This window comes from Squalius cephalus (assembly GCF_949319135.1).
Source record: "Squalius cephalus genome assembly, chromosome: 23".
Lineage (NCBI taxonomy): Eukaryota > Metazoa > Chordata > Actinopteri > Cypriniformes > Leuciscidae > Squalius > Squalius cephalus.
This window is the reverse complement of record NC_137144.1, coordinates 25355028-25376661: the sequence shown is the minus strand read 5'-3', so window position 1 is coordinate 25376661 and position 21634 is coordinate 25355028. Positions and strand designations below refer to the sequence as shown.

General features: G+C 36.8%; 3 protein-coding genes across 4 annotated transcripts in view; all 3 read right to left on the bottom strand.

Moving 5' to 3' along the window:
- The window catches only part of cd151 (CD151 molecule), a 14722-nt gene extending 10543 nt beyond the window's left edge, over positions 1-4179 (bottom strand). For both annotated transcript variants that reach the window (XM_079859536.1, XM_079859535.1), the window contains exons 1-3: positions 4031-4179; positions 1460-1544; positions 905-1096 (exon numbers count right to left, since the gene is read on the bottom strand). In XM_079859536.1, coding sequence (XP_079715662.1) covers positions 905-1096; positions 1460-1543 — 276 coding nt within the window. In that variant the 5' untranslated portion in view covers position 1544; positions 4031-4179. The remainder of the gene's footprint in view (positions 1-904; positions 1097-1459; positions 1545-4030) is intronic.
- gatd1 (glutamine amidotransferase class 1 domain containing 1) overlaps positions 1-8218 on the bottom strand; it is a 23458-nt gene extending 15240 nt beyond the window's left edge. Inside the window, exon 1 of the mRNA XM_079859537.1 lies at positions 8213-8218. The gene's annotated coding sequence lies outside the window, so the exon portion shown is untranslated. The remainder of the gene's footprint in view (positions 1-8212) is intronic.
- cracr2b (calcium release activated channel regulator 2B) lies at positions 4224-21634 on the bottom strand. Its single transcript, XM_079859533.1, has 18 exons — positions 21577-21634; positions 16020-16240; positions 15761-15872; positions 14813-14951; positions 14462-14608; positions 13928-14018; positions 12734-12829; positions 12460-12647; positions 10914-10985; positions 10571-10625; positions 8784-8863; positions 8241-8370; positions 7904-8030; positions 7092-7173; positions 5890-6004; positions 5434-5541; positions 5273-5349; positions 4224-5129 (listed from the first exon to the last, which is right to left on the bottom strand). The coding sequence occupies exons 2-18, from the start codon at positions 16236-16238 to the stop codon at positions 5045-5047; spliced, it is 1923 nt and encodes a 640-aa protein (XP_079715659.1). The 5' UTR covers positions 16239-16240; positions 21577-21634; the 3' UTR covers positions 4224-5044.

Here is a 21634-nt window from a genome sequence, read left to right as displayed (position 1 = left end):
AAGCCGCCAGTGTCCCGATATGGCACTGACATCTTGGGGCTTGAGTCTGCGCAGTAGCGATCTCGGGACCAGACCTGCGCAGGAGTGAGCAGGAAGTAAAGCCGTGAAATCAAGGCCCCGCCCTCACTCTCGGTGTGAAATAATTAATTCTAGAAATTTAGATATTAAATTTAAAGCTCCAATCTCCTCAGTCCTCCGAAGATCCCGAAAAAAAGTCTGTTGGTGCTTCAGTGACTACTTCGCTCAGAGAACCTGTCAATCACAGCTGTCAATCATGACGTCACACCACCATTTTTATAGGATCAAATAACTAACTAAAAACAAACTTATTTTAAAAACAAACACTTGAACTTAGATCAGCGTGATAAAAACTACAGTAAATGACAGAAACCACCTTCGGAAAAAAGAAATTTGAAGTGTAATTTAATTGTTTAATTCCTGTTGACTAACACGGGGAGGCGGGGTTTATGACCTATACTAGGACTAGTCACCGGGGGGCGATCGAGACGTTTTGGCTTCACTTTTCAGGGCTTGTGCGGCACGCTTGCTCTGAATTGTCAAAACCCCATTCAAAATACTTGCTACATATGCGAAAAAAGCAGAAAATCTAACTTTTTTCGATTTCGAAAATTTAACCCAATCCAAATTTTTTTTTTTTTTTTCAATAAATAACGTATTTATTTTTTAACGTGCAAAAATTTCGGACGAGAATTTCGGACCTTTAGTACGTGGATTGGGACGCACCTTTAGGGTTAGTTAACTGAACAAACCACTAATTATAAATATGAAACTTTCACACGTAACTCATCCTGCACTGTTATAAGCGAATCTTCGAATCGTGGAGGTGACTTGTGGACAAATGTGTCTGCTGTCAGTGGTTGCGTTACCCATGATGCTCTCTCACCACTAAAAGAAGAGCTCTTTGTTCCCTGATGGTGGCGCAGCATCCCAGTATCCCGGTGAACATGACGACAGCACCCGCACCAATCAGGATGAAGGCAGCGATCATGTAGGAGCTGGAGGACAGAAGACTGATGTAGTCGCTCTTATCCACCAGAGTCCAGATTCCCACTGCCATCACAGCGCCACCTGCCAGCTGGGAGGACGTTTACAATCGTCTGTGCAGTAAATCTGGCCTATTTTCACATTCAGATCTTATTTATTTCTACTTTTTAACTTGCATCAAAATTGTTTGTGCTTAGAAAGGAAAAAAGTTCTGAATTTCTTCTACAAATACGTTTAGCCTGCTAAGAAAAAAGAAGAAGAAGTATAAACCAGTTTATGGTGGTTTTAGCCATTTTTCTGATTTGATCAAATAATGATTTATATAAAAAAAAAAAATATATATATATATATATATATATATATATATATATATATATATATATATATATATATATATATTTGATAAAAATAATGATCAAAACATAACTCATAAACCCGAAAAGCATAAACTCACCCAAAAGAGGAGATTGAAGATGAACAGAAGGTATTTCAGGCATATTGTCCCACAGCTGTTGTTTTTTTCCTCTGCTACTGCCATCCTGAAACAGTAAGAGATTTTACTAACCCTTTCAACTTGACGGGTCTGAGAAAAACCATGAAATCAGCTTAACATCTGCTCTTTATCTGCTACAGGCCGACCGGACAGGACTTACACAAAACAAAAAAAAAAACATGATAGCACTGACATTTGAGGCAGAGTTCAGTGAGTTATGGTTATCCGGTGAAGAACACATTCAGGGCATGTTGTTTCATCCCAAAATCATATGAAAGAAATAAGAACTTATCATTTGATTAATAAAAACGAAGCAAAAAACACTTAACTAATGAGTTTCATTATTGACTATAATTTACCAAGAGAAACTGAAAAAAAGCTAAATATGTATATACACTACAGTAAATATGATTTAATGTTTTTGAATGTTTCTTTTGCTCACCAAGGCTGCATTTATTTGATAACAAACACAGTAAAAATTGATTTTTATATATACACAGTAGTGTATATATAAAAATATTTTCTATATATAATATTTTATGCAAATATGCAATATCTGCAAAATTGTATTTAGATTTTATTAGTGTATTCATATGACCTTGAATAAGTCTGTTGTTATGTTTGCCTGTAAAGCGCTTTGAGAAAGCAACTTTTAAAGGCGCTATATAAAATAAATGCATTATTATTATTATATTAGTACAATATAAAATAACTTTTCTATTTTAATATATATTATAATATAATTTATTCCTGTGATAATGAATTTTCAGCATCATTACTCCAGTCTTCAGTGTCACATGATCCTTCAGAAATCACTCTAATATGATGATGAAAATTTTATTATCAAGAAGAATTTATGATTATTATCAATGTTGCATAATATTACTGTGGAAACCATGATACTTTTTTCATATTCAGGATTCTTTGATGAATAGAAAGTTCAAAAGAACAGCATTTATTAGAAATAAAAAAAGATTTGTAACATTATATAAATGTCTTTACTGTCACAATTTGAATGCATTGCGGCTGAATGAAAGTATTATTAATAAATAACTTTTGAAAAGTTAGTGTATATATAAAAATATTTTCTATAGCCTATGCAAATATGCAATATATGCAAAATTGTATTTTGATTTTATTAGTGTATTCATATGACCTTGAATTAGTAGTAAATTATTGTTGTGAATACTTTCTCCATGGCAGAGTAAATAAACGTGTGCAGTAAAGTTCAGCCAGATGAGGAAACTCTGGGTGTGGATCCGGGAAGCTGAGCTCCCACTACAGTGACTCACAGAGAGAAGGAGAAAGTTTTACGGCTGTAACCTCACCCAGATCCAGCATGAGTAACACTAACACGTCTTGCTTCTGGGAAACAGACGCCACTCGTCCTCGGATGAGCTCAGGGTTGTTGTTACACCCGCCTGTTTCTGACACGCTGACAGTAAATAAATAGTGAATAATATTTAAACTGTATTATTTTATTTAGGTAATGAGGTGTTTTCGCTGATCCCTTTGTAAGTGATCCATAAGTGCTAAAAACTATTATTGTTTTAAACTAACATTTTTTAAATTTCAATATTTTACAGTATATGTTATTTTATAACTTTTTTATTTTTAAACTGTTTTAATTTTTTCACTATACATGATATTTAAAATATAGCCTATATTTTTAATTTCTATATATATATTTTTCTAAATGTTTAAACCTAAATATAATATACTATGTTATTTTATAAATTTGTTTTGGGTAGCCACATCATTTTTAAACTGTTTCGTTTCTTTATTTTATTTTATTTATTAGTGATTAAACATGCAGTATTATATGATATTTTTAAAATTTGTTTTGGCCAGCCAAATAATAATAATTAAAGTGTATTCAGTTTATAAGTTTCTTTATGATTTTTTTTATTTATTTTTTTTTTTTTTTTTTGCTGATCCCTTTGTAATTGAGCCATAATTTCTAAAAACAACATAATAATAATACAATAATAATATATATTTTAAAAATTCTATATTTTCTTTGAATTACCCAGTGCAATATATTATGGTAGCCAAATGTGTGTGAATAGTGAGTCTGGTCATATGCATAGATTATTAGGAGTTTTCTAAGCATCATCTGAGTCTCAAACTGAATTGTGTTCATGCCTCCTGGTTCATTTTAAATCTGTCACACCTCCTCACCATCTGAAGAATCTGAGGAATTTATTACAGATCCTGTGACCTGCAACTGAAGGTGTATCAAAATACAAGAATCTAATTATAAAGTGCATCTTTAAGTTTAACAATCATTATTTTTTAACTTTCTAAAGCTTTTAAAGAAAAGCGAAAGTTTTCAATAGGACATTGTCGAATAACAGTACAGTAGCCTACTTAGGTTAAAATGGCAGTTACAGAATATATATGTAAATATATGTATATATATATATAAACTCATAAATCACGCCATAATACAAATACTTCCCATTTATAACCAGCAAACGTAAGATTTCATAAGAATAATAACAGTACTCGTGTTTAAAATAACGCACTCACCTGAAGGACGTGTTTAAATCACTCTCCCTGCTTTAGATCTTGATTTTAAAACTATGTTTGAGAGTCCGCTTTTACTCCAGGTGTCCGTGTCCTTCTGTCCGTATTTGTTGCGCTGCTCGCCTCGCGCATGCGCAGAGAGTTCACGCCACACTGCGCACTGCAGTAATACCACAACGCGCCAAGAGAGGGCGATACAGGACAAGTGACATTTATTGCTCCAGTCCCAAAAATAAGTACTTTATATACAATATGTTCATAGAAAGCTGTTAATGTACACATAACATTTCATTTTGTGTTCCCAAAAATGTTAATATGACATTTATTGCCCATACCCACAACATAATACTAACAATTCTTATAAAAATACATACATATGCAGGCAACCGTTTTAAGAACTCTGTATAACATAATGTGTAACACATGATTGCCAACTGGAGTGAGTAGTAATGTTCAAATAATCGTATCACTGTTAATCGTAACACCGATAGTGTTTTATATCCTTTTACAGTTTCATATCTTGCTGAAAATGTTTTTTTCAATTAAACACATTCAGAGGTAGACGGTGTAGTTTATGAATATGAATACGTTGTTTCGTAGATTCGCTGAGCGTCCAGTCACGTGACGTGATTAATATTCATGAGTCAAGTCTCCGCTCTAACAGCGCTCACAGCAGTGTTAACTAGTTTCATGTAATCTGATGCAAAGGTAATATAATACTAAGTATAGTGTTATAAATGTACATACTTTTTTTAAATTAAAAATAAAATAAAATATAAAAAACTTTGCAGGATTTACGATGCTGATGACACGCGTCATCACAGTCCGTGAGGTGAAAAAGGTCCATTCCTGAAAGATTTAAGGAACTTAATCTGGATTAAAAGACTGAAGTACTCTCAGTAGTGTTGTATTATGTTATGACAATGACGATAATTGTTGTTAATGTTTTTTCCCCCGTTTCTTTTCTTCAAGAATTTAATAAAAAAAGAAAAGAAAAAGAAAATAGTGGCGCTCCGGTTATTTGCAGCAGCGCCCTCTGTTGGCAGAGATGTCCAGTCGGAGCGCGGACTCGCACTGCTTGTCCTGCTGTGAGGCAAGTAACCTGAGACACGCAGACAGAATTAAATTAAGTTATTATTATTTTTCCGCTTTTGCAATAAATACACAGTTTTTATTTGATTTGATTTACTGTATTGGAAAAAGACATCACAGAATTTGAAATAGCGCTTTAATCCAGGTTCACACCTGGTTAGGTGGTTCATGGCCTCTTCCACCTGGTGTCCACTCTTAGCACTGCATTCATAGAACTCAGCCTGGTACTGCTGTCAACACAAACAACATCAAAACTCCTTATACACACAAATGACCGAGATCAGTGGGAAATGATGAGCGGGATCATTCCTCACCTCCGCCAGTCTGTGGCCTTGTGCTCCAGTCACCTCCCTCCTGTCTGCGCTCGCCAGGTCTGTCTTATTGCCTAGCAACATCAGACACGCCCCCTCAGACTGCTTTTCCTACCAGTCACACACACACACACACTTAATGATACACTGCTAATCTCATAAACCAATCACAGTAACACACACAGTCATCATAAACAGATTACATCACACGCTAAATACACTCTCTTTCTAATTTCACAGTAAACCTTCAATCAAAGCCACACACTGACGTGTATGCAAAGCAGCACAAACACACCTGCGGCCGTACTGTATTATACAACCAGCCCAGGCAAATCTTACCCCACATTCAAAACACTTTTCCTATTTGACCTATTAGTAGATGCTCAATATTGAGAAAAGTAGGGTATTCAATGAGAATATATATAGCATACACTAAGTCTTGAATCTAGCAAGCCTCACCAGCACCTGGTCCAACCAATGGCGGACCGCCGTGAATGACGTCTCATGGGTGACATCATACATAGCGATGATCCCATCAGCCCGGCGGAAATACTGCTGTGTGACGCTGTGGAACCTGATGAAGGCCACAGGCAGGTGTTATTATCTACACACACATTTAAAAGTGAAGCTTCTTCAAGGGTTCTTTGCAGTATCTGTGCAACACAAACACAACTAGTTCAATGGCCAATCAAAAAGATCCACAAAGTAGCCCAGTGACTAAAGCCCAATGTCAAAACTCCAGATATTCCACTCTAATACCTTTATACAAAAATACATTTTACAGTCACTGCATGTGTTATATATGGAGGTTCATTTCCACCACATAAAAAAATAAATAATGCATTGGTAAATCTTAATTATGAGATAAAAAAAAGTCATAATTAAGACATAAAAAGTAAAATGAATACTGAATGAATTAGTGAATTATGAATACCGAGTAATAATTTAGACTTTTTGTCATCATAATGACAGTTAAAATGATGAGAAAGTCGAAATTGACATGTTAAGACATAATTAAGAGATAAAAATTTGACTTTTAAAGTCATAATTTTGACTTTTTTAACTAATAATTTTGATTTAGTATGTAATTTCTTTTAATGTCATAACTGACTTGTCATAATTTGTCTTTTCATCTTATATTAATTACTTAGTATGTCATAATTTCGAATTTTCATGTCATAATTATGATCTTCAAAAGCATTTTTTTTCCTTATGTGGTGGAAATAGGCTTCCATAAACAGTTTCAAGTTGAAAATCACTGTATAATATACAATATTAATTATAATATATATATATATATATATATATATATATATATATATATATATATATATATATATATGGTAGAATTAATATTATATGTATTAAATAGTTGTATATGTACTAATCATAAACAGTAAGTTTTCACAAATGAACTCACTGGAGCTCAATGGCAGAATATTAAATAATTCAATATGAATATTTCAGTCCAATTTCATTTATGCAAATAAATATGTCAACCGTTAACCAGAGGGGGGAAATAATAACCTGTGGTAACAGTTGGTAGAGGTTCAGCCCAGAAGCCCAATCTAACAAGAAACATTTTAGGAAGACTCATTTTGCATTGTAGCTTCTTTAAATCACTATATTGGTTCTGTAAAGCTATTTTTGGGACATCTGACCTCTCCTGTCCTGCGGTGTCCCACAGCTGCAGAGCGACTGGTGTGGAATCAAGCATTACACTCCTGACCTGAAAATCCACTCCTGTCAATCAAACACCACATGACTTGTCAGCACATAAAAGGCATTAACATTGATGCCCTGTTTACAGCTGGTATAAAGATGTGTTTTGGTCGATCGGATCACAAGTAGACGAGGGAGACACATTCCCGTTTACACCTGGTGTTTTAATCCGTCTCTTTTGTCCACTTTCAACCACTTCTGTCCTGATTTCTTCGAGGGGAGAGTCTATGGGTGAGTAAATGTATGAACTTTTTCAGTTCTTTCGATCTAAATGGACTAAATAAGCTTGTGTAATTTACATATGAAAACACACGGAGAGCATCAGCTTTAGTTTCTGCTCTGACAGACACAAGACCAGCCGGACGCTGTGAGTGTGTGTTAGAAATCAGGAATGGAGGGAGAACATTGTGCTTGGTACATTTTTCATCTTCAAACCAAACTTGGGTCTTCAGCCGATACAGTTTAAATCCCGTCTGGCTCGAGCTCTTCCCATAATGTTACTCATTAGATCAGTAGACGGAGAGAAGACGGTCTTCTGTGGCTGTTTGAACACATTCGATCACATGAGCGTTTACACTACGAAAGTGTTTTTAATGGAAGTGTCTGAAAGTGGACAAGTTTAAAACGTTTTAGACCCCGTTTACACCTGTATTTAGTGTCGTCTACATGTGATCCGATCGACCAAAACGCATCTTAATACCAAGAGTAAACAGGGCCACAGAGAAGGCATAATTAGGCATACATCTCTCACCCACAGTTGAGGCCATGTTGTTGGGGAAGTGACCGCTGCAATACTGATGGATGAACGAGCTCTTTCCCACAGAAGAGTTTCCTAAAAACACCACCTTAAACACACGCTGTGGATCACTGGTTGCGCTCTGGAGGAGGAAGGAGAATGTTTTTACTGGAAGGTCAAATGCCACATCAAGCAGATTAATATTTGATTTACTGTTAATATCAAGAATGAATGAACTCAACCTGGACTGTTGCATCTACTATCATGCAAATATCCGAGGCTCATTTGCACACTCACATACACAGAAATACGCAGTTGTGAAATCTATTTTTACAGCAAAACAAACAAGTACCGCAGATTTCTCTGATTGGCAGGTAGTTTCGTCTTCTCTCTGTTTAGCTTTAGAGAATCTCTTCGGACTTGAATCTGTTAGCGATGTGTCTGAATCCTCTGCCTCGTCATTTGAGTTTTCCATCAGCTGCCTTTAATTAAAATTGATCAAATTATTTAAATGCAATTTTTTAAAATAAATAACACATTTGAATCAGTGCTTAAAAAGCTAAAACCTGGTGGTAATAATAATAATAATTGGTCCAGATGGTAAACTAGTGTACCTGGTTTCATCCTAGTAGACCATCTTGGTCAAACTGGTCAGAGCTGTTAGAGCATCTTGGACCAGCAACAAACCAGTTTGTGTGAGCTTTTTATGATCTTGCGAACAAATGCTAAATTATTTTTATGCAGCATTGGTGAAAAACATTTGATCTGGAAAATAATTTGATGCCACTAATCACTAAGGATTGCAATTGAAGTGTACATTTGCAATTTAAATTCTGGCACATATAGCATTATATTTAAATAGTTTGATTATGTGCATATATAGTTAGTAACCCACCTCTTTGCTGATTTCCTCGGTGGGAAATAGTTGCCCAGTATGGATTCCTTCCTCTGCATAGGGTTCTTCACTTGCGCTGTCTGAGGAACAGTTGATGAGATATGAGAGAAATTTTAGCTTCAGCTTTAAATTGAGAATGTAGATTGTTTTGAATGACGTGGAAAGAATTATTGACTTGTAAAAAAATTATGCATCTTTGTCTCCCAGAGTAAAATAATTAATGCAAAACTGGGTTCAGGTGAGGTGCTTGTCTAAGTGTTTGTTTGTTTTTTAAATAAGAAAATGCATTTATTATTAAAAATTAGTCCATTGTTTGACATAGGTTGGCAATGGTTGTGAAATGACAGCACTCGTGTGTATGAATGTAAATCACCCAGAATAACGACAAGAATCAAGACAAACAAACATTTTTATTGTTCACCGTCACGAAGATTGACAACATATCCAGTTTGTTCAACTTAACAAAAATCTGTACATTATCTACATTTTGTTCTTTTCGCGTCAATCAGAGACCAAACACATAAACTGTCATTGGACAGAACTGCTCATTTCAAAAGAAACTACCAAACAAAACTGTACTAAATTACAAATATATATACAGATTCACTCTGTCAACTTACTGAGGTAAACGCTGCACAATGGTATCGCTCTTTACAACGTCAGACACATAACGGTAATTAATATGATTAGCCTATTGCTTGACTATGTTATAAAACAGCTAATAATATGTTGCTAATGTTACACAAACGATCGCCATCTCAGTCTGCCTTCTAACAATCATCAGAACGTCAGTGGAGAAAGGCATATAGTTCATCATAACATCGTAATATACATCATACATACATCCGCTATATCGCTAAATCTACCTGATTTTTCATATCAACAAAAAATATACCGGGATAACCTGGAATCTCTCGAGACTCCCCTGCTAGTTCGCTGTTAATGATATGCTAAATCCCGCCGGTACGTTGACCTGATTGGTTACTAGGTAGTTTGTGATGTCAGAAACACCAGCGATTTTTGTTTTTGAGACTGTCTTTGGTTCACTGCAGTTTTAAAGAGAAAATACTCAGCAATGCTGTTGACTTATGAATTTCACATAGTTTGTCTTAAAGCACATAAAAAAAAACACACACCACATAAACATAAACAACATTAAAAACTCGATTTTCACCACAGGGGGACTTTAAGCGTTATTTATGCTCCCTTTCTTATTTTTGGACTTTCTTTGTAAAGAAAAAGAAAAAAGAGGGGCATTGAGGCTCTTCTGAAGCAGAAAACTGCCATGCAGAAGATTCTTTTGAATCGCACTTGCTTCTGTAACAGACCGAACAAGGAACAATCTTTCTCCAAACGTGAGCCGTTTCATTGGAGAACAGGCATCGGCTAAATTCCACATTCACAGTCTCAAATGTTCCACAAGAGGTCTTCGCTGAGGCGTATGCGTATGCTGTGACATGCGTTAATCCGTACAAAGATTCCTCCGAGTCATTTGTTGCGGACGAATGGAACAAGCTCTCCCGAAAATAACATGAAAATAGCTGGAAAATGTGGAATCTGGAAGCTTTCGAATTCCTGAGGGAACATGGGCTCATGGAAACCCAGAGAAATACATCCAGCTGAATGTATCCGTTCACATTTTAGCTGCACCGTCTGCAGGGGTGCATTCTGGGTAATGTTACATGGACTTAATACGGGTAAACAGAACGCGCCCACGGCGAGAAGGCGTGAACACAGCGGCATGGTGGGTAATGGGTGGGGGACGTGAAGGGGTATTTTTGACTAACCATCTTCTGTGTCTGATGGGCATCTTTATCATCCCGAAGACGCTTGTTCATGTCTCTATAAGAGAGAGAGAGAGAGAGAGAGAGAGAGGTACATTTTTAAAGATAAAGCTCCTACTCACAGGACTTTTACAGCCTCAGAATATAGATAACAAATGTTATCAATAAAATGGAACAATGACTGATCAACCATCCTAAACCTGCATCTGTTCGTTTTGCGTTTTGATTGGTCAATTATTATGGCCTTATCTTTCAGATAAGAATAATACACACATGCCTACACTTGAACACTTGAATTCATCACGTTGCACACAAAGGTGAGACCAGGTCAGTCGGGTTGGCCTACCTGAGCAAGTCCAGCTGTCTCACGAGGCTTTCCCGTTCCTTCTGCATGTTTCGGGACACTTTCAGGACTTCTCTGTCGTGAGAAACAGTCAGATGTGAAAAATACACAAGACTATCAGCAGGAAATAGCAACTTATGTTTGTTTGCTCACTACTTTTTATCATCACACTCTTAGGCCCTGTTTACACCTGGTATTAAGAAGCGTTTTGAGCTTGTCAAGGTAGTTGAAAACACATTAGACCGGATTGCTTTCGTAGTGTAAACGCTCATGTGATCGAATGTGTTCAAACAGCCACAGAAGACCGTCTTCTCTCCGTCTACTGATCTAATGAGTAACATTATGGGAAGAGCTCGAGCCAGATGGGGTTTAAACTCTATCGGCTGAAGACCCAAGTTTGGTTTGAAGATGAAAAATGTACCAAGCACAATGTTCTCTCACCATTCCTGATTTCTAACACACACTCACAGCGTTCGGCTGGTCTTGTGTCTGTCAGAGCAGAAACTAAGGCTGCGTCTCATTTCTCTGTCTTACCCCTTACTCTTACCCCTTCCCCTCGGTTTTGCACGGGCTAGGGCCAAGGCGTAGGGCTACATAGCCCTTGAAACGAAGTTTCCGGAGGACCACACTTGAAAGAGAGGGGTAGGAATTTCTCAGAAGTGAGTCGCACAGTATTTTCAGCAGTTTAATGACACTCGTGTTTTATGATACTTTTAATAAAATGTTCAAGCGGTTTTAATTGTAATGTTTTTGTTTTGAATCGCTAGTTAACCGCTAGCTAGCAGCTATGCACTATTTGCCGTTTGCTAATGTTTTGCTTAGCTATGGTGTCGCCGGCGCCGCCGTTAAATACAATGAAACAATGTCTTTGACTGATGGCACACAAGCGTGCAAAGATAAAGAGAGACCAGGCAATCGATATCACAACCCGAGACGACGGCATCTTCGTTTGTTTATGTCAACGCGTATCGCCTCTGTTGACGTAGCAGCCAGCTAGCGGAAAGGGAAGATGACGCAAACGGTAATCGAGTGGTGTCTCATTTCTTAGAGAAACGTTCTTCCCCCTACCCCCCTTCACTCGGTATCGAGGGGCAAGGGGAAGACGCAGACAAAGGGGTAGGGGAAGGGGTAAGACAGAGAAATGAGATTGGCCCTAAAGCTGATGTTCTCCGTGTGTTTTTCCATCGTCTCCGGTCATGTTCATATGTAAATTACACAAGCTTATTTCATCCATTAGATTGAAAGATCTGAAAAACCCATACATTTACTCGCCCATAAACCCTTCCCTCGAAGAAATCAGGACAGAAGTGGTTGAAAGTGGACAAAAGAGACAGATTAAAACACCAGGTGTAAGTGTGAATGTGTCTCCCTCGTCTACTTGTGATCCGATCGACCAAAACACATCTTAATACCAGATGTAAACAGGGCTTTAAAACAAAAGTTTTTTTACTGGTATTGATGATCATCCATTGAACTTTCCATCACACAAAAGGTTCTTTATAGTGAAAAAAAGTTCCCTAGATTATTATTATCACTCATGAAAAGCCACCTCTCTTTGCCCCTGCGCTGTTGTTTGATGGTGGTCTGTAGTTGTTGTAGTTGACTCAGAGTTTGCTGAAGCTCCTCTCGGCTCTGGTCAAGTTCATCCTGCAGTTGCTGGTTGACGTTGTGTAGTCGGCGGTTCTCTCCACGAGTGTTAGCCTGATCACTGCTCAGAGTGCTGATCCTGCTCTCCAACTACACACACACACAGGTGGGTTGAGATAGACCTCCAGCTGGTTTAATAAATCAAACATGTTGACGAGTGAATGAGGAGTCTGTACCTCCCGCTGTTTGGTGAGCGTGAACTCGAGTTCTTGTTCTCGCGTCCTCAGTTCCTGTAGTAGCTGCTCTTTCTTGTTTCCCTGTCTCACACTGTCCTTCATCACAGAACACACCAACATCACCACCATCATCCTCATCAATATTGTTATCACCATCATTACCACCCTTTATGAGTATCATTATTACATTACCATCACCAAAGTCACCATCATCATAACCATCACCATGATCATTATAATTATCACCATCACATCACAATCAGTGTTATCATAATCACATGAACAATATCATATCACCTTTATCATCATCTTGAACAATATTACCAACATCATAAAGGCCATTACTTCCATTTTTACTATAAATATTATTTTCCCATCATCAATATCATAATCAGCATCAACCACCATAAACTATCATCATCACCATTACTATCATTATATAATCACCATTAAAAAAAATCAGCAATATCATTACCATTCTATCATATGATAACTAACATCAAAACCATCTTCTGGATCATTATCATAATCGCCATCATCAATACCCCCATCATTATAATCACCATTATTATCAGAATCACCATGAATAATATTATTATCACCATCATAACAATCATAATCAATATCATTATAATCACCATTATTATCATTTAACACCATGAACAATATGATTACCAACATCATAATCTCCATGAACATAATTATCACCATCATAACAATCATAATCAATATCATTATAATCACCATTATTATCATAATCACCATGAACAATGATTACCAACAACATAATCTCCATGAACATAATTATCTCCATCATAACAATCATAATCAATATCATTACAATCACCATTTTTATCATTTAACACCATGAACAATATGATTACCAACATCATAATCTCCATGAACATAATTATCTCCATCATAACAATCATAATCAATATCATTATAATCACCATTATTATCATAATCACCATGAACAATGATTACCAACAACATAATCTCCATGAACATAATTATCTCCATCATAACAATCATAATCAATATCATTATAATAATCACCATTATTATCATAATCACCATGAACAATGTATCCTCTAATAATATTGTTCTCTAATTAAATAACCACAGTTCTTATGCTAAATGTTTATCTGTACTAATATCTGTGCTTCATATTTATAGTGTGTGTGGATTTACCAGAGCTTGTCGTTTCTCTCTCTCTTCTTTTAACTGACTCTCCATGTCTTCATACATGGACCGAACCACCCTGTCATGATCCTCCTCTCTCCTGTGGGACATTTAAACACTCAGAACACTTCTTTATCTCAAGACGTTTATTAAAAAGAAGTTTATTTTACAACAGGTGCAAGGCTGCGTCCGAAATCGCATACTTCACTACTATATAGTAGGCAAAAGATGTCTAAATTCACAGTACTAATAAAATAGTAGGCAAAATACCTGAATGACTTCTGGTGAGATTCTGAAGTGTGCATATGATGGACACTTTACTATCCCATGAGGCCACAGGAGAGGATTTATGAATGGAGGTGACGCTGGTAAGTCACATGATAATGACAACATGGTGGATATAGTATGTCCGGATTTAATTTATACTACACACATTCATACTATATATTTTAAGCAGTCGCAAAGTGATTACTAGCACCAACTCAAGAGAGTATGCGATTTCGGATGATTTCAAGTGCAATGAGGACCCCAATGAGGGCTGACCTGCGCAATGCCTGCTCTAAATTGTCTCTCTCTTTGAGTGCATCCTGTAGATGAGAGACGGTGTAGGAAAGAACCTCCTCCAAAACCCCCAGAAGCTCAGGTTTGTCCCTCTGGAGCTCACCCCACAGAGTGCACAACTCCCACTGACTAACACACAGACACAAATTAAAGAATCTTTAAAACAACTAAAAGCTAAAACTCTTTAAAAGCTTTAAAAGCCCAGAAGCCAAATGTGAACAAATACAGTATGTTAGCTTTGTCAAGCCAGTATTGATTCAAACATCAAACATACAAGCATAGTTTACTCGTTATCTTATCTGTTACAGACCACAGCTGTGTGTATTAACTCACTCTTTGAAGAGTTTGTCGGCTCCCAGCTCCATGAGGATGTGTGTGAATCGCATCTCTGCCGGCTCTACTCGCTCCTCCTCAACTTTCTGTCTTTCTCCGCTCCTCGCTCTCTCCTCCGGCCCACAACCAACAAGCTCTCCTTATTTAGACAGAGAGGTTTTAATTAAGGCATATGTCTTAATGCATACTACACATAGTATACTATACTGGATACTACTTTTAAAATTAGTATGTGAAATGGTACGCAATATGTAATGAAACATTTCAGCATCACTGCTGTTGCGTGTTTAATTCAGCGAGTGGCATCAGGTTTTTATCAGCATTGCTATTTTGTTAATTAAAACGAAATAAAAAATTTTTGTTAATTAAAAAAAAAAAAAAAAAAATGGAGGGAAAAAAACAAGTTAAGTTAAAGCATTAAAGCATAAATTACAGCTTCAAATGTGTGTGTGTGTATATATATATATATATATATATATATATATATATATATATATATATAACTAATAAATAAGACAAAAGCACATAAGATTACTTAAACTATAAATTAAAATATGTTGAATTATTAAAGTTTTCAATATTTTTTTAAAAATAAATATTATAATAGTATAGAAATATTTAGAAAATGCTGGTTATAATCTATATTATAAAAAAATATAGTTAGAATAAATGTAACTTTTAATTAAAAAAAAACATTTTAAATTCAATTTTGGTTACACTTTATTTTAAGGTGACGTAGTTACATTGTACTTACTCAAATTAGAACTTAGTAATATTAATTAACCTCATGTACGTATAGGTTTAGGGTTAATTACTTGTAATTATGCATAATATACTGTAATACTGTTAATATACATATATAACTAGAGTAAGTACATGCAGTAACGTGCAACTATTTCACCAAAAATTAAAGTGTTACCAAAAATGTAAATAGACATACACACTAACCTAGGCCCGTGTGGAACTCGAGGGGTGTAAGGTAACCGTTTTTATCTCTGTCCAAACTCTCAAACACTGATTCCAACTGTTCAGGAGACAGAGGAAGCTCTTGCTGAAGCCGCTGGTGGATTTAAACACGATTACACACATTAAACAGAGGCATGGCCAACTGATATATCATACATCCCTAGTAAAACTTGGCACAGCTTTGGAACTGTTAAAGGAATCATATAACGTCGACTTACACCACCGCCCTGTCCTGTCTCACCTGCATGTCTCTCTTCGTGATGAATCCTTTCCCCTCTTTATCACAGAGCTCAAAGAGCTCTCTAGCTTTGCTCATTCTGTCCTGCCTGTCTGAGCCAGGAGGAGGCGCTTCATTGGGCGACTGTAACCTCGCCGTGCGACCCGGCAGTCTGGAGCTGGGGGACATCTGACCACTGCCCGTCCCCTCCAACACCTCACCGTCCTTCAGCCAGCTGGACATCACTGCAGAGAGAGACGGGTCGGGATGAAATTACATTGGTCCTGTTGTGCTTTTTTCCATGGTCATCTTTCTTTAGTGTGTAATGTTGCTGTTTGAGCACGAAAAAGGTCTACAAAGTCCCTCCAGCGGGAGTTATTCACCATATCAGTGTCAGTGTTTCTGAACTCCCTGAAACGCCTCTATTGTAGTCTTGAGTTTCTTCCGGGAACGAACACGTCACAATATTCCTCATTTAAATAATTAATGCGCATAATAAAGGGGCGGGGCCTGGTTGAGTGAGTTAGGAGTGTGTTGAAACTGAGGTTATGGTAAGGGGCGGGACATTTCCCAAACACGCTCGAAGCGCTTGACCAATCACAACACACTGCTCCAGCCGACCAATCAGAGCACAGTGTGCTTTTCAGGAGGAGGGGCTTCATAGAGACAGGAACTAAACAGAGCGTTACTGACAGACTGGGAAGAGAGGTGCTGCAACAATGGAGAATAATGTGTTTTTTGAACATTCAAGAATGAAAACCTATTCTGTAGACCCAAAAAATAAAATAAATTCTTTGAAAAAGGGCATAATAGGTCTCCTTTAAGATAAGGAGCTTGTAAGGAATGTTGCTAAAGTGGTCAAACGAGGTCAAACAATGATAAGAAAACAATTTTATCTCGTAGTTCTTTCCCTAATCGGCCACAAGTGTGACAAGTAACATACAACAAGACTTTTTGTTGGTCGCTTAGTTTCTATTTTTCTCATTGGTCCAAAGAGAGTCTCATTGGTCCAAAATTATTCCCCAAATACAGTAGACATAAAAAAAATATGTTCTAAATATTGCTTTTCATTTTCAATAAGGACGGAAAAATGACTTAAACTAGAAATTTGTTGTGTCGCAACTGGTAAGAACATTACCCTTGCATTCAGCAAATGTTGCATTATTATAATTATTGCACTTTAAACTGCGATTTGGCCTGAGGTTAAACACCGACTTTAGTTAATCGCTTAAAGTCAGCTTTATTAGTGGAATATGCTGAAGGCGGCTGAAATATCCTAACATATCCTCAAATAAACATTAACCAGGATGTTAAACAGTCCGTCAAAAAGGTGCCATGTTCTTTAATTCCCTCGAGCACATGCCATATCTAAATGACATCTGTGTTTGTCTGATATTACGTAGCAGTTGCGATGGTCTTGTGATTTGGGAGCTAAAGAAAACAGAGCTCCTCCTTCAGTAAATGTCCAGCCGGCTTGAATGACCTGCTCCACGTTTCCAAGAGGAACTCAGAGGATCTGGGCCGAAAACTGATACCAATGCTGATAGAACCAGTTATTTTAGTACTACTTATATGTTATAGTTTGTATTCATATTATGGACTATTTATATGTTATAGTATGTGTTTATATCATGAATTAGCTTTTATTTTTACATTTTCAGTTCATTCATTTTTATTTTAGTTTCCGTTTTTAGTAATTTCAGTACTTCAAATTAAACTTGTTCAGTTAGTTGCCAAGGCAACATTTTAATTTTGAATGATTAGTTTTAACAACATATCTATGTAACATCATATATGTATATCCTATCATATGTATATGTAGAGTTTCAGCCCTGAATTGGTCCTTTAAGGCCGGCATACCAAGCCGTCGGACAATGTCGGGCCGTTTTATGAGCGTCGGTTCGGCTTTTTTTGGTGTGTTCTGCACCGTTGGCTTTAGTTCGAAGCTGTTACATTGTCAGTCTGTTTTGATTTCTGTCTTTGATTTCTGTCTATTAGTTCAGTTTAGTCTTTCTCCGCCCCTGCCTGCTTGTTTCCATAGTTACTTATTGATTAGTTAGTTAAGTTCAGGTGTGTCTTGTTATTTGCCTCTCTAGTTCTGTCTATTTATACCCTGTGTTTTGTCTTGTTCTTTGTTTACGTTGCATGTGTAGGTTGTTCTGGGGTTTTTTTCTGAGTTTATTTAGTTTAGTTTGAGACTGTTTATTAAATATTACTGCGGCACTTAGATCCTACTTCTGCTTAAACCGAAACTGTAACAGACGCTGTCTGGGTTTGTGGGCCGATTCAGCATGTTGAATCGACGTCGGTGAGAGACAGAAAAGTGAAAGTGATGATAGCGAACAAAGACATAAAGACTGTTATAATTTTACGTCATCTTACCTGAGCATTCAAATGCCCAAATATTGCCAAAATATATATATTAACATGAGCCGACTGGAATGAAGAAAGTGATCAGCGTGACTGATATTCAAAATGGTAAGCAATCGCTGCTTTGTTTACGGTTTGTATATTTGCAGTCCTAGCTTCGGTTTCCCTTTTTGAATGACAGAAATAGACTATTGATATCTGCTGATATAAACATATATTACTTCCACGCAGGCGCAGAATGCACATACTAGTTGACAGTCGCCTTATGTCCTTTTGGTGTGTTCAAGCGCAGCTTTTTGGCCGAGATCTGCAAGCAATCACATCATTACGGCTGGCACAAGCTGATTGGCCTCTGCTGATCAATGAGATTGCTTGCTCAACATTTAACTAATCTGGTTCAGTGTTTGCTGTAAGCTAGTCCTGCAGTGCTATTAGACCCCTCCACCTCCCCAGCTCCACCTGTCTAGATCTGCTACGGGATTTATGTATGTCTATTTATGCAGCAACAGCATATCTTACATCTTCACAGCAGCGTTTCTGTGTATCTATGAGCAATAGCAAGTCCACACTTGCTCTGCAGCAGCAGCAATAATCAACAGCAACAGCATAGCAGATCTAGTCCGCAAAGACTAAATACATTAATATTGCCATATTCAACATGTTAAAACCCAGCCAAACATGTAATTTTCCATGTTTTCTCTGTTATCCGGTTGGGGGCGCTACGACACATCGTCTGAAAGAGTACTGAATCTCCTGATAAAAGCACATGCGAAGAAGAAGCAAAAACAAGCGATAGCATATGTAATCATATTGCATATGTATGCAATAACGCGATCATCAACATTAAACAGCATGTAAATCAAAACTGCCTAATGTTACTGAATGAAATGTCGACCCAGGACGAGCTACAGGACTGAGGCTTTGGGGGTGTTGATGGACTCGATCTACTCCATCTGTGTTTTGATCATCATTATGAATCCCATCCAGATGTAGTCTTTGACAAAAACTTGATTTTCTCAGCTTTTTGCTCAAAATGTGTTTTGAGCTTACCCACATTCAAGTGTGAAAAAAGAATGCATGAAGCTAGAATAAAACTTTTTTTGTTGTTTTTTTGGGGGTTTTAAAGCAGAGGGGCTGTTCTTTCTTTTGATATATTGCATGTTCAGATATTCATACAACTAAATATTCTGGTGGGGATGAAATTTTTGTGAAAATTATCAAAAATTGTGGCGATGGCTGGCAACTTTAAGAAAAAAAAAAAAAAACTTTGGCGGGGAAAGAGTTAATGTAAGATAAGAGAATCAGTTAGACAATCAGTTACTGGAAGAATTATTTATCAACTAATTTTAAAATGTTAAAAAATCGGCTGATATATTAACATGTCACTCATTATCTCTTGACCTGGCGGTTCACAACGGACACATTTGTGTTAATCAAAGACGAAACGTTCACCTACAAATGCTGATAATCTCAAAATGACCAAATCATTTTCAACCCTTCTTCCTCGACGATAGGCCACAACTATATTACATAATCAGCGGGCTGGTGGGAAACAAAACACATGGGAATTTTGCATGAATATACAGACGTGGCATTAAGATTTATGCTTAGGACACTCCCTCTCATGCCATGAACAAATAGGCCTACGTCCTCCGATGGTCATCTCTCAAATTACAATAAACATTTACTCATGTAGAAATCAAGTAACTCTCCACGCAAGGCACAATTTCATTTCTCTTACCAGGATGTGCACCGCAAAACAGGATGAAGTCATGTGACTGCACTGTGAGAAGGGAGTGTGTGTAAAAACAAAGTGAGATGCAAATAAAGACTTTAGCTCGGTTTACATAGACAGCATTCAGAGCTCTTACCCACAATCACGAGTTTATGATTCCCATGCGGATGAGGTCTGGAAGCAAGGGAAATACCTCCATACTAAATGACCACAGGTCATATGCAACATGCAATATTTGCCTAATGAATGAATGGACTGGGTTGTGGTTGGAACAATAGCTCAAGAGCGATTATGAGGGATTTGAATCAGGGATACCTGGAAAGCCATGCATGCACAGATCATATAAAACTGGAAAGGAAATCAAACAGTAGCCACAATTTTCATGCAATTACTTGAAGGAAAGTTTCAGTTGAACCTTATTTAGGTACAACATACAAGATGGCCACTTTTAAGTGACACTTAAAATGTTTAAATGCCAGTGCAAGTGTCATCTGAATCTGTGCTACAACATGTTTATGAAATGTTCTGCTTGGAAATGAAGCATGTGTTGTTCTAATGCAATGACATTCTGACTTTTTAAAGTGCGATTTAAATAAAAATCTTAGAGGGCCACTGTATTAATAGAAAACATTAATGGTGATTTTGTGAGTCGAGATATGTGCGGATACACCAAAATATATGGGCACGGCATATTTACACCTGCAATAAAAGCCATAGAGGAATTGCAACACTCAAGGTCAAATAAACTTCCCGAGCTTAGCTACAATTACACACGAAAATCACATGAGAGATAAAGTCTGACAGCCATATGTCAACTTCAGATAAGAAAACAGACATGTATTTTCTTTGCTCTGTGTTGGAGGAAATGATATAGAATGAAAGCTATTATAAAAATAAGTATTTTATCCTTTAGCAAAACAAGCTCAGGTTCTGTGAGGCAAGTTAAATCATTAATTTGTTACAATGAAAATGCAAACCCAGGAAGAAATGCCTGAGAACACGTGCAAGGATCTACTTCATATATTCAATTTCATCACAATACACTTCAGAGTACATTAACATTTAACATTTTATAAATTAGTATTTGGACTCAAAATAGGCTTGAGCTTTATAAATAAATGTATTGTTGTGAAACCATCGTAGATGATCTACATTTACCATGGTGTTAAACGAAAAACATGGCATTGGCATTGTATATGTCCAAACACATGGTAATTCCTTTATAAATGAAATTAAGGGCATGCATAATATCATTTAGATTTTATAATTAAAGTTTTACAAGACCGTGTCGATCACTTTAGACAGCGAATGTTGGTGTCATACATAATTTAAGCCATATGTCAGCACTGCCAATGCACTTTTCATTATGTTAAAACAAACTGAATGAAGTTAGAACGTAAGGAACTAGTGTTCAATTGAATATATAATACTTTAAATGAATTAATAAATTAAATAAAGAGACAGAACATACCAGACCTGTGATGCGAGGTTGCTCAGGTGTGTAGCGTGTCAAACGGCAGGTGTTTTATACTCG